We start from the raw sequence: 16,538 nt of genomic DNA on the forward strand, positions 1-16,538 counted from the left end.
GAGGAAATGGAGAATAATTGCTAGGGTGATGAAAATCTCCTGGAGCTAATAGTGGTGATAGTTGGACAGCTTCATCAATATACTAAGAACCACTGAACTGCATGCTTTAAAAGGATGAATATTATGGTATGTGAATTGTATTTTACTAAAGGTGTTATTTTCTTTATATGTTATTTATTTATTTTTATTTTTTTGAGACAGAGTCTCTCCTGTCACCCAGGATGGAGTGCAGTGGTGCAATCTTGGCTCACGGCAACTTCCGCCTCTGGGTTCAAGCGATTCTCCTGTCTCAGCCTCCTGAGTAGCTGGGTCTACAGGCGTGCACCACCACCCTGGGCTAATTTTTCTATTTTTAGTAGAGACGAGGTTTCACCATGTTGGCCAGGCTAGTCTGGAACTCCTGACCTCGTGATCTGCCTGCCTCGGCCTCCCAAAATGCTGGGATTACAGGCGTGAGCCACCGTATCCAACCTTAGTAAGAACAAGCTAGGCACCTAGGGTGTCAAATTGAAGGAGGCTCTGATTCTCAGGGCCGCGCAAATGCAGGGTTGGCACCTATGCGTGTGGCCCTCCTGAAATTTTGTGCCCTAGGCACCTGGCTTGCCTCTCCCTAATTCAAGCCCTCAGGAGAAAGCTCTAATTCTGGTCAATTTGAAACAGGAGGGCACGGCTTCTGGGAGACGCTCCGTGCTCCAGAGAGAGCCATTTGTCTGTGCCCTTCCTCTGGACGTCACCGTGCCAACGTGAAATGCTTCCAATTGCGTCCAGCCTGAGATGGAAGGGGGTGGGGGGATATCTGATGACATCATGAATTGCTGCATCAACTCCCCCGAGTCCCTGCCTCTGGACCCCCTGAGAGAGGACACAAGGAGTGTCCTGAGCCCGTGTGACTCTGTCTCTTCCCATCACTTTGCGGGAAAATGGGGCTGCTTACACCACACCGCAGCCCAAGCCCCTGTGGCTAGAGAAGGGCTCGGGTGCTAGGAGTGAGGACGCCTGGTTCTGGGCCCAGGACTACTACTAGTTAGTGGTGGGACCTGGAACAAATGCTTTGGTTCTAAGTGAATCCCCCATATTCATGACAAGAGGCGTGGAACACAGACCCATGGGGCCTTCCCACTGAAACATGGAGCTCCGCTGTCACCCGACCTTCGCTTCCTTAAGTAGAAAAGCCCAGAGTTCCAGGCTCTGTCTCTTTTTCCCGCACACGCCTTGTTTTTTCGCGCGGAGGCCCTGGACGCCGCAGGCTCCCAACCTACTTCTCTGGGATGTCAGGGTCAGAACCCGGTCCTGAAGAGGCCCTGGCGCTGGGGGTGGGCGAGGCCGGGCGCGCGCCTTGGGAACCAGGCTGGCCTCAGGCTGGCGGGAGCATTCGCGGACATCGCCCTGGGCGGGGCGGACTGGGAGTTGATTGACCTGTTTCTGCTCCTAGCCCTGCCCTCCGCCACCGCGCGAACGCGCGCGCCTCCCCGGATAGTCCCGGCAGGCGGAGCCCCAGTTAGACCGCTCGTGACGTATGGGAACATCTCTGTAGGAAGCTTATAAAAGGCGGTGCCCGCCGAGGCCCGAGTGGGAGTCCGCGGCGAGGGCAGCAGCACGGCCGGGTCCTGCGCCTCGGGCATCGGCGTCCAGGCTCGGAGCGCGACACGGAGACGAGGTGGCAGGTGAGGGCGTCCCCGCGCACGGCCGGGGTAGGGGACGCGAGTGGCGAGCTTCAGGTCCACCGCCTGCCACCGAAAGATGGGACCTGAGGACAGGAGAGGTCGCTCAGCCAAGAGCCCCGGGGAGGCGGTGGTGTCTCGGCGGGGTCAGCAACGGTCTCTGGGGGGTCCCTTGCAGCGCGCAGCCGGTTTCCGCCTCTGCAGCTCCCAGCCAGCGCGGACGCCGCCCTCCCCGACGCCTCCTCGCTGCCCTTCCCTGGCCGAAGCCCTCCCCTGCAGCCCCTCCCCACCTGCCGGCCCTGTTTTCTCGCTGCTCCTCTCTGCTCTGGGATGACGTCTGTCCTGATTCTTCTCTATCTTTCAAAGTCACCAGTCTTCAGTTCCAAATCCGAGCACTCTTATCCATCCTAATTCTTTCAATAATTCAGCGAAACGGATGGGGCCTTTCCTTCCCCGAAGCACTCCTCCGGGGACTGAGAATCCGCGGAGCCAGGCTCAGCCCTCGCCTGCAGGGCCTGCGGTCAGTGGGGACCGCAGGCAAGATGACGAATCACCTTCGGGAGGAGGGGTCGTGCTGGGGAGGCTCGCGCCAGCGGGGTTCTCTAGGGTGGGAATCAGAGCCTCCGGGCCGCAGTGTTTGAGGGTGAGTGGAATTAATCCCGTGATGGACATGGGGCCTTCTAAGGGGGACCAGGAGTTTGCGAAGAGGTGACTTTGGGAGGGGTTCAGAATGGCCAGAGGTGGAGGCTGTGACCTGAGCGAGGCTAGATCAAGGGAGCGGGCAAGTGGATAAGAAACCGTTTTAACAAGGTGGCTTTGAGCGGATCCTAAGGGCCCCGGGAGATTTAGGAGGAAGGACAAGAGGATTAAGACACCGCTTTCTGGCCGGGCGCGGTGGCTCACGCCTGTAATCCCAGCACTCTGGGAGGCCGAGGCGGGCGGATCACGAGGTCAGGAGATCGAGACCATCCTGGCTAACACAGTGAAACCGCTCTACTAAAAAAAAAATATATATATAAATATATATATATATATATATACACACACAAAATTAGCCGGGCGTAGTGGCGGGCGCCTGTAGTCCCAGCTACTCGGGAGGCTGAGGCAGGAGAATGGCGTGAACCCCGGGAGACGGAGCTTGCAGTGAGCTGAGATCGCGCCACTGCACTGCACTCCAGCACTCCAGCCTGGGCGACAGAGCCAGACTTCATCTCAAAAAAAAAGACACCGCTTTCTGAGGTGCTGTGTGGCTGTGGCGTGGTGGTGGCTGGGGGAAGCGGGTTGTGTTCATTGTCCAAGGCTCTCCAGTGCTTTGCGTGGCGTTTTGGGGAGCATAGATGAGGTGTCCCGACAGTGGGGAGTGGCTCTAGGGAGACCAGAGGCTCGGGAGGGGGCCTGGGCATTAGGCCAGGCACAGGACCCGAAGTGGGAAGAAATGTGGGCGTAGAGGGCAGGCCTTGGGGATGGGTGTGGGGGAGGAGGGGGAGATGGAAAGGAGTCAGGGAGGTCTCCCAGGCTCACCTGGAGGAGTGAGGGTCTCATTTCCAAGTGCACTGGGAACTGCAGTCTGGAGATGGGGGTTCATTTGGTTTCAGACCTGTGACCAAGAGACCCACACCCTCACATTCACACTGTCAGAAGTGTGATACTCTCTCTGAAGCCTCCACCGGCTTCAGAGATAGTTATCAGCTCTTTGTTCTCGCTGGTTTTCCTTCCTCACCTTGGGCTGTTTCTTGCCTTTTCCATTCTGGTGTTCTTCAAGGACCAGTTCCTTCATCTCATGCACAGTCTACACTCATGGCTTTTGCTGGGAGTAATGAGTAAAGCTCCCAAATAAATGTTTCTGAGTTAGAACACTGAAAACAAAATGAAGCAAAAACAACGCATTTCCAATCTCCCAAGGTCACATGATGTCCAGAAGACAGGATGGGCAATAACTTTTTGTCTTCCCCATTAGAATGCAAGCTCCACGAATGGAACACAGAGTTTTTTATTTTTTATTGTTTTTTGAGACAGTCTTGCTCTGTCGCCCAGGCTGGAGCAATCTTCGCTCACTGCAACCTCCATCTTCTGGGTTCAAGCAATTCTCCTGCCTCAGCCTCCTGAGTAGCTGGGTCTACAGGCGTGCGCCACCACGCCCAGCTAATTTTTGTATTTTTAGTAGAGACGAGGTTTCATCACGTTTGCCAGGCTGGTCCGGAACCCCTGAGCTCAGGCAATCTGCCCGACTTGGCCTCCCAAAGTGCTAGGATTACAGGTGTGAGCCACTACACACGGCCAGAACATAGAGATTTTTTTATGTTTAATTCACAACCGAGTCTTCAGTGCCTAGAACAGGTGCTCAGTAAATATTTATTGAAGGAATGAATTCCTTTTTGTATCTCTTGTATCTATCACCAGATACTCTTGTATCTAGTACCTGCTTGGCATACAGTAGATAGAAAGTTTTGCTGAGTGAATAGCTCTGCCTTTCGTCTTTTTTGATATGTGTACATCTTTTAAAAAATAATGAATAGACTTTTACAGCTGTTTTAGTTTACAGCAAAACTAAGAAGAAAATATCCCCTTCTACAAACATCCTGGACCGTACAGCCTCCCCTACCATCAACATCCTGCATTAGTGTGGAATATTTGTTACACCCAATGAACCAACATAGATTCATGGTTACAAAAATGAACCAATATGGATAAAACTTATACATTATCAGCCAAAGTCCAGAGTTCGTTAGGTTTTGCTCTTTGTGTATATTCAAGATAATTTGACAAATGTATAATGAAATGTACCCAACACTGTAAGATCAGACTCCACTGCCCTAAATATCCCTTGTGCTCCACCTATCCATCCCTCCTTCCCTGCAAATCCCTGGCAACCACTGATCTGTTTTACTATCTCCATAGTTTTTCCTTTTCCAGAATGTCACATAGTTGGAATCATGCATTATGTAGTCTTCTCAGATTGGCTTCTTTCACTTAGGTTTATACACTTGAGATTGCTCCAGGATTTTTGTGTGTGTGTGTGTGGCTTCAGAGCTCATTTTTTTTTAGCACTTAATATTCCATTGTATAGATGTACCACAGCTTATCTGTGCACCCATTAAATGACATCTTGGATGCCCTCAAGTTTTGGCAATTATGAATAAAACTGCTATAGACATTCTTGTACAGGTGTTTGTATGGGCACACGCTGTCAACTCGTTTGGGTAAATACTTAAGGTGTGGAGTTGCTTCATCTTATTGTAAGAAGAGCTTGGTTAAGAAATTGCCAAAATGTCTTCCAAAGTGACTCTAACTTTAGGCATTCCCACTAGGAATGTATGAGAGTTCCTTGTACTCCAGATCCTCATCAGCATTTGGTGTTGAGTGTTCTTTATTTTAGCCATTCTAATAAATGTGTAATAGTATTTCAGTTTTTTTAATTGCAATTCTTTAATGACCTATGATATTGAGCATCTTTTCGTATGCATATACATATGGTGAGGTGTCTGTTCAGAGCTTTTGCCCACTTTTAATCAGGTTGCACATTTCCATATTGTTGCATTTTAAGAGGGTTTTTTTTTGGTATATTGTGGGTCACAGTCCTTTATCAGATACGTCTTTTGCAAATATTTTCTCCCAGTCTGTGGCTTGTGTTGTGAATGTGGCTCGTTCTCCTGACATACATATCTTTTTACAGTATGTAATCCTGTTGTGCTTTTTTTTTTTTATCCTTTTGAGACGGAGTCTTGCTCTTGTCACCCAGGCTGGAGTGCAGTAGTGCGATCTCGGCTCACTACGATCTCCGCCTCCCAGGTTCAAGCAATTCTCCTGCCTCAGCCTCCCGAGTAGCTGGGATTGCTGGTGCCTGCCACAACGCCCAATTGATTTTTGTATTTTTTTACTAGAGACGGGGTTTCGCCATGTTGGCCGGGCTGGTCTCGAACTCCTGACCTCAAGTGATCCGCCCGTCTAGGCTTCCCAAAGTGCTGGGATTACAGGAGTGAACAACCGCGCCCGGCCTGATGTGCATATAATTTTATTACTTGATTTTTAATATAACACGAATAGCATGCAGTTCCAATTTTGCTGGAGACTTCACAATTACCATTTTAAAGGGCTGCAAAATAACCACATTTCCTCCTCGACAGCCCCACTTCACAGATGAAGGGAGAGGAATGCTAACTTGCCTATGCTAACCCGCAGAGCTCCGAATCCTCGGGATAGGGGCCCCGCTGTAATCCACCCAGTGCTTCCCTCCAGGCCCTTCTCCCTCTCGTGCGCGCGGGGGTTTCGGTTTCCTCTTTTACGTAGCCCGCCCCACTCGCTTGAAAACAAAGTCCGCGATCCTCTAGCCCGCAAGAGAGCTCCGGGACTCAGACCCTGGGCGCGAAGTCCCACGAGCGGCGGGGCGGCGCTCTCGCAGTTCTCCTCCCAGGCAAGGGCCGGGACAGGGGGAGGAGGCAGCGCGAGCAGTCCACGCCCTCCAGCCGGGCGCACTCGACGCGGACGGCGGACGGCGGGTCAGCTGCCGGAGCGCGGCGAGTCCAGAGGACCCACAGCTGGGGCGCCAGAGCGCGGCCATCCGGGCGGGGCCGAGGGAGCGCGGCGGGACTTGGCTGGACGGCGCGGCCACGGACACGGGCGCGGTGAGCGGGCTGGGACCGTGCGGGGAACACTCCGGAGGCCGCCACGCTCAGTCCTGGTGACCCTGGTCAGGGTTCACGCGCCCTCCCCCAGCACGCCCCGGCAAGGCTGCCGCGGCGTCAGAGTAATCCCCAACCCTCCGCCGCCGCTTCTTCCCTCACCCGGGCCTCCCGACGTTTGCCGTGGAAACGAAAGTAACTCTCGGGTGCTTGCGTGGAGGCCGGGGCGGCCGCGGGCTTCCCGGAAGGAGAGGGACTCTGCCCCGGCTGCGCGCGGCGCGGGCCCCGCCCGTACCGGAAGTCGGGCGGTGGGCGGGGCCGCGGGCGCTCCCGGAAGTCGGGGGTGCTCCGCTCTGTCTCTGCTTATCCGGAGTCCGCTGGCCGCTTCTGCACCAGAGGTCGGGGCGCTGGGCTGGTAGCGGGTGGAGGCCTGCCTTCGAGCCGCGGTTACGGCGTGAGGGTAGAATAGGCAGTCCCACACGCCATTAATGTTTTGGTGGAGAAGGTGGGCTCTTACTGCCCTATCATTAAGAAAAAACAGTTTGGGCTCTTCCCTTACCAACCCTTTGAAAGGGCCTTTTACTGTTGCGCTTGAGGCCGCAGCAGGTTCCAAAAACAAAAGCATTTCTGCGTGATCTTGGACGACGGAGGGGACGAATGTGGTAACCCTAGCAGGTTTCTTTGGTTGTCACTGGCAGGTGCTTTTGTGAAGTGCTGCGGACCCTCTTGAGGGTTGGGAAGAGGATAGGCTGCATCCTCCTTCCCAAAGCATTTGACAAAGCCTCACAGGGATGCGGGGTTGCAGGGGCAGGGGGAGGTCTGGGGTTGTTCACTTCTTTCTCTCTTGCTGACCATTTGGCTCTCCCTTAGTCAGAGCTCCTTTTTTTATCTTGGGCAAAGCAGGAGGCTGTTCCAATGATTAATTCTTCCCTGACTTACACTTGAAGAAGCCAAGGCAGGAGGTGAACTTTGAAATGTGCAGTGACTTAGTAATCATCTGCGTTCTGTGACTGCTAGGAAGATGGACTGAGTCAAGAGGAAATTGTCATGTTAGAAATGTGGAATACTGGGTCGGGCACGGTGGCTCACTCCTGTAATCCGAGCACTTCGGGAGGCCAAGGTGGGAGGATCACCTGAGGTCACGAGTTCGAGACCAGCCTGGCCAACATGGCAAAACCCCGTCTCTACTAAAAATACAAAAATTAGCCGGGTGTGGTGGCAGGTCCCTGTAATCCCAGCTACGCGGGAGGCTGAGGCAGGAGAATGGCTTGAACCCAGGAGGCAGTAGTTGCATTGAGCCGAGATGGTGCCACTTACACTCTATCCTGGGTGATAGCGGGAGACTCTGTCTCAAAAAAAAAAAATAAAGAAATGTGGAATACTGCAGCTCTTCTATTCACAAAAAGTGAAGACTCGGCTTGTTTAAAATGAAATTTGGAGTGTATCATTATTACTGATAAAATAGCAAAAATGATAACTTTAATACTGATTTTCCTCTGTCTGCACTATACTGAGCCCCAGAGATATGTTGTACTTTCTGGATTGTGAATATTAATGAGTATTAAGAAAAGTTCTTAAACAGCCTCTTTCAAACTGGGCAGCTTACTTTTTGGTGCTTATTAATCTATAACGTCTTAACACCCATATGATCTGGGAATTTGAAGAAAATATTTAACTTCCCATGCTTTAGTTGGATATTACATTCTGGCAAAAAAAGGTTGACTGTATTAATCTGTAGAACATTGATTTTGAACCATGTATTTCAAAAACACATGAGCCATGTATTTTTATTTTTGAGACAGAGCCTTGCTCTGTTGCCCAGGCTGGAGTGCAGTGGCGCGATCGCGGCTCACTGTAACCTTCGCTTCCCGGGTTCAAGCAGTTCTCCTGCCTCAGCCTCCCAAGAAGCTAGGATTGCAGGTGTGAAGGGACAAATATTTCATTCTAGGATCCTACCACTTTAGGTGAATCATTTAGCTCCAAATCTTAGTTTCTTTATTTGCAAATTGAAATCATGATAAAATTTGCTTCAGGGGTTATGATGCTTGTTTAAACTCTGTTTCAATTCTTGTCTCTTGCTGGTCCTTCGTTGCTGGTCCTTAAGTCTCTTCCTTGCTCAGAGCTTTTGTTTATCCAGGCAAAGCATCAGGCTGCTGTAATCAAGGAAGTTGGAGAAATCCTCTGGTCGCTTGGATAGCTGAGCAAAATCAGAATTCTGTTAGTGGGAAGAAAGCGGGCAATGGCAGGTGGGCAACCAGCATTTTCTGCCATTCTCTTGTTATGTGTGGTCATCATAGAAAAATGGGGAAAAAGTTAATTAGAATATTTTGATATGTATACTTACCCTGCCTTAGAAGGTAATCGTGAAATTCCTTGAGATTTCACATTAATTTCAATAGAAAAAAATTCACTGTCCTGAGTCCCTGAATATTTATGCAAAACATTTACAAATTCCTTCAAATGGACATAATTATTAGTTAAAATTAATTGCTGTAACAGGCCAGCATGTCTTTGTTACTCTGTGACATGGCTTTGTAATAATATGGTTATGCAATATAGCTAATAAGCTGCCTGAATTCACTGTTTTTGGATATCCTTCATTCAACTACTCACAAGGCCTTCCTAAGATATTCAGTGCTCATAAAGTTGAATCTTTCATGTGGATAAAAGAGGGGTGGATAGGAAAAACAAAAGAAATCACTGAAAACCGTGCAGAAGATGCAAAAGATTAACATCAGACTAAACTAGCAAACCGCAAGACTATAAGGAGAACCGACTTGCGTCAGGAGCTAAGCTCCCAAAATCCAGTGGACCCAACTAGAGGCCTTCCCAAACTCCACCGCACACAGGAGCACCTACAGGTCCTAGTTGGTCTTGACAAATTTGAGGAGACGTGGCCGAGACTAAAGAAGAGATACCAAATAGGACTCCTCATAAAGTAGAAACCTTTTACTCAAAAGGGCGTTTTTCAGGGCGTGTTGTAGTTCCTGCCTGTTTCTTTACTGTGTGTGAGCATTTTTAAATATTATTAAACATTCTTTCACAACATCGCTTTTCACAACATCGCTTTTGCAAACTGCTAGATATATTTCAGTGTTGATGGGCATAACTGATTCCTCCGTACATGCTAAGTGTTTTACCTACTTTTGCTGTTCTATGTAATGCTACCAGGAACAGCTTTGCACATAATCTTTATCAGCGTCTCTGATTTGATCCCTCAGAGTAAAGAAATACTGAGTCAAGGAATTATTCCTTTAAAAAAATAATTTTAATTTTACATTTAATTCATGTCTATTGTGGAAAATTTGGATAACATAGTAAAAATGTAAAAAAGTAAAAATCACCCTACCATCAAGATACAATCCTTGTTAACATTTTGGTGCCTTTATGTCTTCTTTTTTTTCTGTACTTATATCTTTATCTATTTATCTATATATATATATATATAAAACACACAAATGTGAATATAATTTTTACAGATTTATTCGTCAAAAACAATTTTGAATGGCTATATAATATTCTGTTAGGAGTGTGCCGTAATTCATTTAACAATATTTTTATTTTTATTATTTTTTTGACAATTAAATAGTTCTCTTTTTAAAATAGTTACTGAATTGATGATGGGCCGGCATACGTTGGGTTCTGCTAGGCTCTGGAGATGGTGCACAAGACAAGTTTCCTGCCTTCTGTGAACTTCATGAGAAATAATTCTCAATTACAGTACTGTCTTACCTATGAAAATGTCTAATGGGAAGATTTAGGATGGCTTCCTTGACAAAATGACAGTTCTCTGACACCTAACCAGGCAAGAAGTTGGAAGAATGTGGCCTAAGAGGGTGGGATGGATGACTCTTATGGAATGGGGAAGCCTTCAGGGTTCTGCAGGCTCCAGTGATCTGTAGTGAATGAAAAAGGAGGCATAAAATCAGTGTTATCTTTTATGCCCTCTGTCTCCACCCCGTCCTACGTCATTCTCACTAGGATTGGTCAGTAGGGCCCTGCTGACAGAGTGATCCCAGCTGAGAATGTTGGCATTCTCAAAGCCCAAGGAAACACCATCCGTGTGGATAAACACATGTGGGCGGCCGGACCAACCATAGCCAGAGACATAAAGCAGGCAACAAACGTTTTCACAAATATATACATATGTACATATATACGTATATACAAATTATATATATGTATATACACATAGACAAATATAGCTATATATCTACATATATAATATATGCCTATACACATATACAAATATATGTATATATACACATACACAAATATCTATACACATTTTTATATCATTGTATTATATATTACATATATACATATACAAATATATGTATATTTATACGTATACATACATAAACATATACTTTTTTTTTCTCATAATCCTTACCACTTCTGTGAGGCGGTCATTTTTGTTTCATTTTGCAGATGAGGAAATTGAGGCATAAGTAAGTGCCCCAAGGTGACAGGTTGGTGAGTCACAGAGCTGGAGTTGATGCTCATAGTGGAGGGCTGTGCTCTTGGAGCTATGGCTCCTGGTCTCTTACCTCAAGCGTGTGCCTCACCCCACCCCTCAGTCTTCAGGCCTTCATCTAGACAGCCCCCCACCTCCACCCACTGCCCATGTCTCACCGATGTACTTGTTTCCTGAGACACTTCCTCTTGTTTGGTAATGTCTTATGTCGTAGGAAAGAAGGCCCATAGATGCTGCTGTGTGAGCTTCCTCTGCTAGACAGAGCTGGCCCCCAGCCTTTAGATGAGGTGTAGAAGGCTGGTTACCCGAGTCACCTGTAGCCGGCCACTGTACAACACCATGGGCAGCCTAGGGGTTTCCAGAATTCCCTCTCCCCAAGGTATTTCTTTTTTCATTTTTTAACTCCCTGCCCTCTAACATTTTATTATGAAAAACACCAAAGTCCGAAGGTTATGTCCACCACGAGTATCGTCTTAACAACGCTTGCTTCATCATGTAATTCTCCATCTCCTTTCCCGTCATCTGTCCATCATTCTATCTGACTTTTTGATGTATTTCCAAGTACACATCAGTACACATCTCTAAATACTTAAGCATGCATACCACTAGCTAGAGTTCAGTATGTTTACAGGTTTGTCTTTTGATGTAAAATCTACCTGCCGTCGTTAGGAGTACCTCTGCTGAGTATGGGCAGATGCGTATGCCTGCAACCCTAGCCCCCATTGATATAACATTATCATGACCCCAGAAAGTTCCCTCATGCCCCTGCCCACTCAGCCTCACCATGCTCACAGGCGGCCAGTGTTCTTTTTCTGGCACAGATTGGTTTTGACTTCTGAACGGTCATATAAATAGAATTACATAGTATGTATGCTTTTGTATAAGGCTACTTTCACTTATCACGTTTTTGCATTTCCATCATGCTGTTTTCATTCATGTGTATCAGTAGTTCATTTTTATTGCTGAGTAGTATCCCATTGTGTTCATATACCACAGTGTGTTCACTCATTCTCTTACTGATGGGCAGCTGTTTCCAGTTTGGAGCTATTTCTTTTTTTTTTTTGTCAAATGATCCTTTATTGAAATGTTTTCAGTTTGGAGCTATTATAGATAAAGTTGCTATGAACATTTTACAAGTGTTTTCCGACATACGTTTTCATTTCTCTTGGGATTGGAATTGCTGGGTCATAGTGCAGGTGTTTGTGGTTTTATAAACAAAATATATGCCTATGAAATTTCAATGAATATTTTATGCCCCAGAAAGAGTATTTTTCATGGTCTGTATTTGCATGTGGATATTTATTATTTTATTTTATTTTAACTTTTTTGAGACAGAGTCTCACTTTGTCGCCCAGGCTTGAGTGCAGTGGCATGCAATCTCAGCTCACTGCAACCTCTGCCTCCCGAGTTTAAGCAATTCTCCTGCCTCAGCCACCTGAGTAGCTGGGATTAGAGGTGCGTGCCACCACACCTGGCTAATTTTTGTATTTTTAGTAGAGACGGGGTTTCACCATGTTGGCCAGGCTGGTCTCGAACTCCTGACCTCGTGATCCGCCTGCCTTAGCCTCCCAAAGTGCTGGGATTACAGACGTGAGCCACGGCGCCCAGCCGGGATGTGGGTATTTCTGGAATACAAAACATCCATAGCCCTCCTACTCTCAAATCAAAACACAGACATGCACATTCACATGCACACACCAGTGTGTCCGTGTCCTGTTGGTTTGCATGGAGTTTCTGTTTTGCCATGAAGCTTTTTGCCAGCCCTTTTCCCAAAGTGTTTGTACCATTTTATACTCCCACCAATGATGTTTGAGAGGTCTGGTTGCTTCACATGTTTGCCAGTGTTTGGATATCCTGGTAGTTGTGTAGTGGTGTCTCCTTGTGGTTCTCCATGGGTTTTTATTCTATATTTCAGTTTGGGGAAAATGAATGAATGGAAGAAAAGAAGGGAGGAAGGATGAAGCAAATAGCTGTGCTTTGAGATCTGACACTGTATACTTCACAGCCCTGATGGACATTCTCCAAATCCTACTCCTTTTTCACATTTTCTTTAAGCTTAGAGTGTGCATTGTTCTTTTTATATTCTTCAGATTCCTTCTTTTGTTCATAATTACTTAAACCTATTCATTTTCTAATGCCTTTCAGTTGTTAATTTACTGAAGTTCTTTGGTGCTGACTACTGCTGTTTGCTGTAGCTGCAGGGTCTGTCTCACGGTGAATTTTTTCTTTTGTGTTTTATAATTTTGGAAAGGGAGCTCATGTTAAATTTGTATTTGTGGGAATTCTGTCTGGCCTGGCTTGAGGGTGTTGTTTGCTTTAGCCTGTAACCTCAGGATGGCATCAGCCTGTGGCCACTTCCTGTGTAACAGTTCATAGTTCAGGCGATCCTCTCAATTCAAAGTCTGTATCTATTTGAAGACAGGCCCAAGGTTATCAATTTGCACAAACTTTTTTTTTTTAAATATCTTGTGCCCATTCCAAGACAAATATGTTTGTTTGCCACGGGCTGCTTTTTTTCTATTCATCCTTTCATCAAAGGGTTGCACATTGAGCAGTGCTGTGTTAAGGGGGGAGTCTTCATTCTACCAGCTTTTCTTGCATTCCTTGACCTCAGCTGGGCTTTAAACCTTGACTTCTGGATGGCGAGGTTGGCACTGCCCTGTGTGAGCTACTGCCTGCCTCTGGTGCCCTGTTTTTGTCCCTAGAGTTCTTTTCCTTTCCACGGAGTTCTGGTATGCATTTCAATGAATGTTTGTATTATGTTGTCCAACATACTTATGTCCTTTATAGCCGGAGGGTTCTTAAAATTTTCTAATGCTCCATATTGCCAGAAATAAAAAGGCTGAGAGAATAAATATTATAGTCTTCTCTGATTCTTAAAAATATGAAAAATAGCTCATCAGATGACTGTAAGTCTATCCTCAAAAATCCAAGGCACACCAAGCATGTGGTGGAATGTTAACAAAGTTTTTAAAAATGATCCTTTCTGCCAGGTGCAATGGCTCACACCTGTAATCCCAGCACTTTGGGAGGCTGAGGTGGGAGGATCCCTTGATCCTAGGAGTTCGAGACCAGCCTGGGCAACATAGTGAGATACCCCCGGCCCCCCCACCTCTACAAATAATTTAAAAATCAGCTGGGCATGGTGGGGTGCACCTGTGGTCCCAGCTACTCAAGGAGGCTGAGGGAGGAGGATTGCCTGAGCCCAGGAGGTCGAGGCTCCAGTGAGCTATGATTGTGCCACTGCACTCCAGCCTGAGTGACAAAGTGAGACCCTGTCTCCAAAGGAGAAAAAAACTATATATATATATATATATATATATATATATATATATATATATATATATAATCTTTTTGCCCTGAGGTGTTCTCTCTGTTCTCTTTACAGAGTACGGCTCTGCCGGGGGGGGAAAAGTGGTACCATTTTGGGCGTTCTTGAGCTTCAGAATGCAACAAGACATGTCCTTGAATGTCATCAAGATGAAATCCAGTGACTTCCGGGAGAGTGCAGAACTGGACAGCGGAGGCTTCGGGAAGGTGTCTCTGTGTTTCCACAGAACCCAGGGACTCATGATCATGAAAACAGTGTATAAGGGGCCCAACTGCATTGAGTGAGTGGGGAACAGGGGTGGGTGGGCTAGGCCCTGAGCGGGATGGGGACGTTGGCTGTTGTGGGGCCGTTGGCTGCTGTGGGGCCGTTGGTGGGTAGAGTGAGAGGGAGCCTGCCAAGATGTCAGGGTGACGATGGCTCTTAGGATTGTTATTGTCGCTGATGTGGACTCTGAGACTGGGTAGTGAAGGGCTCTCACAGCTAGTTAAGTAACAGAAAAGACATGAACAAGAAGGAAATAGAGAAAGACAAAGAGATAAGCGTGGTTGAGGGGGACAATGAAAAGGAAACAGGAGGATGGGTGAAGACAGACCTATTCACTTGCTTCACATTTTCAGTGAAGACCAGCCCTAAGTATAAAAATAAAAAGGCAGTTCATTCCTGAAAGGTTCTGAGAGCCTTCCCTTTAAAGCAACCAAAGTTACAGAGGTGGGTTTTGCTTACTCCTCCCTCCCTCGTTCCTCCCCTCAGCTCCAGTAGTGGTACAGGATGCACCACCCCCAGTAATTTTGATTTTGTAGGAAAGGGTTTTCTTCTTTTGCTTTTTTTACGAGTGGTTTTTTCTCCTTTTTCAATGTTTTAGACTTTTTTTTTTTTTAATCGTACTGTCCATCACGGTCTTTTTTTCAGGTTACCTTGCTGCTGTTCATGTACTTTTCATTCATTGATTCATTCATTCCTTCATTGATTTACATTTTTTGAGCATGCACTGCCAGTTGCTGGGCAGGAGTACTGTGAGGAAGTGAGAAACCGCTCTGCCTTCTAATACTTCTGGCCTGTGCCTGGAAGAGATCGGTATAGACCCAAGCATGACCCCAGCACGGGGGAGTGATGTGTCGGAGGTGTGCACCAGGCTCTTGAGGTACTGGCTCTGCCCCTCAGCATAGCACCTTTCCTGCCCACAGGCACAATGAGGCCCTCTTGGAGGAGGCGAAGATGATGAACAGACTGAGACACAGCCGGGTGGTGAAGCTCCTGGGCGTCATCATAGAGGAAGGGAACTACTCCCTGGTGATGGAGTACATGGAGAAGGGCAACCTGATGCACGTGCTGAAAGCTGAGGTAGAGAGTGCCCCTCCGCACGGGGATCCCCTGCGCTTGGGCCCTGGCTGTCTGTTATGGCTGCCCTTGGGGTGTTTGTTTGCAGCTTGTTAGTATAAAATTTGCAAATTGCTTGATAGTTTGAATTTTCTTTTCCTTTTTTTATGGAGACAAGGTCTTGCTATGTTGCCCAGGCTGAACTCAAACACCTGGTCTCAAACGATCCTCCCACCTCAGCCTCTCAAGTAGCTGGGATTACAGGCTCGATTTCCTGAAGTCAGTTTCTCCTTAAAACATCTATGCCTTGATCGGGCTCAGTGGGTCACTTCTGTAATCTCAGCACTTTTGGCAGGAGGATCACTTGAGCCTTGGTGTTCGAGACCAGCCTGGATAACACAGTGAAATCCCACCTCTACAAAAAATAAAAGGTGCATGTGAACAGAGTAAGATCCCGTCTCTGAAAAAAAAGAGAAAATCTTCCTTGCCTTCTACTGCCCTGAGAGTGGTCTCTTCATCCTCTCGATCCTGTGGACAGTCCTCCGTAGTCTGTGTCTGAGGAATGTGATTGGCTGTTTACCATACCTGTCCGCTGCTCTGCAATCTATAGTTCAGAGACAAGCCCTGTCTTCGTGATGCAGACATCATCTGATGTGGAGTATATGCATGATGGGATGACAATTAAATATGGATTGATTAATGAAAGGATGTACACTAAAAATGACCATGAGAGCAGATAGAATATTAGTGGTTGCACTTTGATACCATTCAACAAAGTTTTATTTTAAATTAAATATAGAAGATTATCAGCAACAACACTGGATAGGATTTAAAACATAAATAAAAATTGTTTACCAAAGTCAAATTATTTGAAAACATTTTTAAAAGCTTACGTGCCTGTTAAGATGAAGGCCTTGTGCTAGTTGCTCATGAATCAATAGCTAATATGATGCAGGCGAGTAAAAGGAGGCAGATAACTAAACGAGTGGTATGGTGTGATGGGGTTTTTCTTTTTTAATAGAACAAGGTCTCACTGTGTTGCCCAGGCTGGAGCGCAGTGGCACAATCATAGTGCACTGCAGGCTTGAACTCCTGGCCTTAAATGATCCTCTCACCTCAGCCTTCTGAGTAGC

At 47.0% G+C, this 16,538-nt stretch overlaps 1 protein-coding gene across 4 annotated transcripts in view; it reads left to right on the plus strand.

Moving 5' to 3' along the window:
• The first annotated feature begins 1,475 nt into the window (after nucleotides 1-1,475).
• Nucleotides 1,476-16,538, plus strand: part of RIPK1 (receptor interacting serine/threonine kinase 1) — a 48,354-nt gene continuing 33,291 nt past the window's right edge. The window contains exons 1-3 of one of the 4 annotated variants that reach the window (XM_030817242.1): nucleotides 1,476-1,664; nucleotides 14,146-14,368; nucleotides 15,273-15,429. In XM_030817242.1, the coding sequence (XP_030673102.1) occupies nucleotides 14,205-14,368; nucleotides 15,273-15,429 (321 nt within the window). In that variant the 5' untranslated portion in view covers nucleotides 1,476-1,664; nucleotides 14,146-14,204. Of the gene's footprint in view, nucleotides 1,665-5,656; nucleotides 6,284-14,145; nucleotides 14,369-15,272; nucleotides 15,430-16,538 lie in introns of those variants that run through there. The other 3 variants (XM_030817244.1, XM_003272202.3, XM_030817245.1) reach the window with 3 other exon arrangements.

Source organism: Nomascus leucogenys, chromosome 8 (assembly GCF_006542625.1).
Source record: "Nomascus leucogenys isolate Asia chromosome 8, Asia_NLE_v1, whole genome shotgun sequence".
NCBI lineage: Eukaryota > Metazoa > Chordata > Mammalia > Primates > Hylobatidae > Nomascus > Nomascus leucogenys.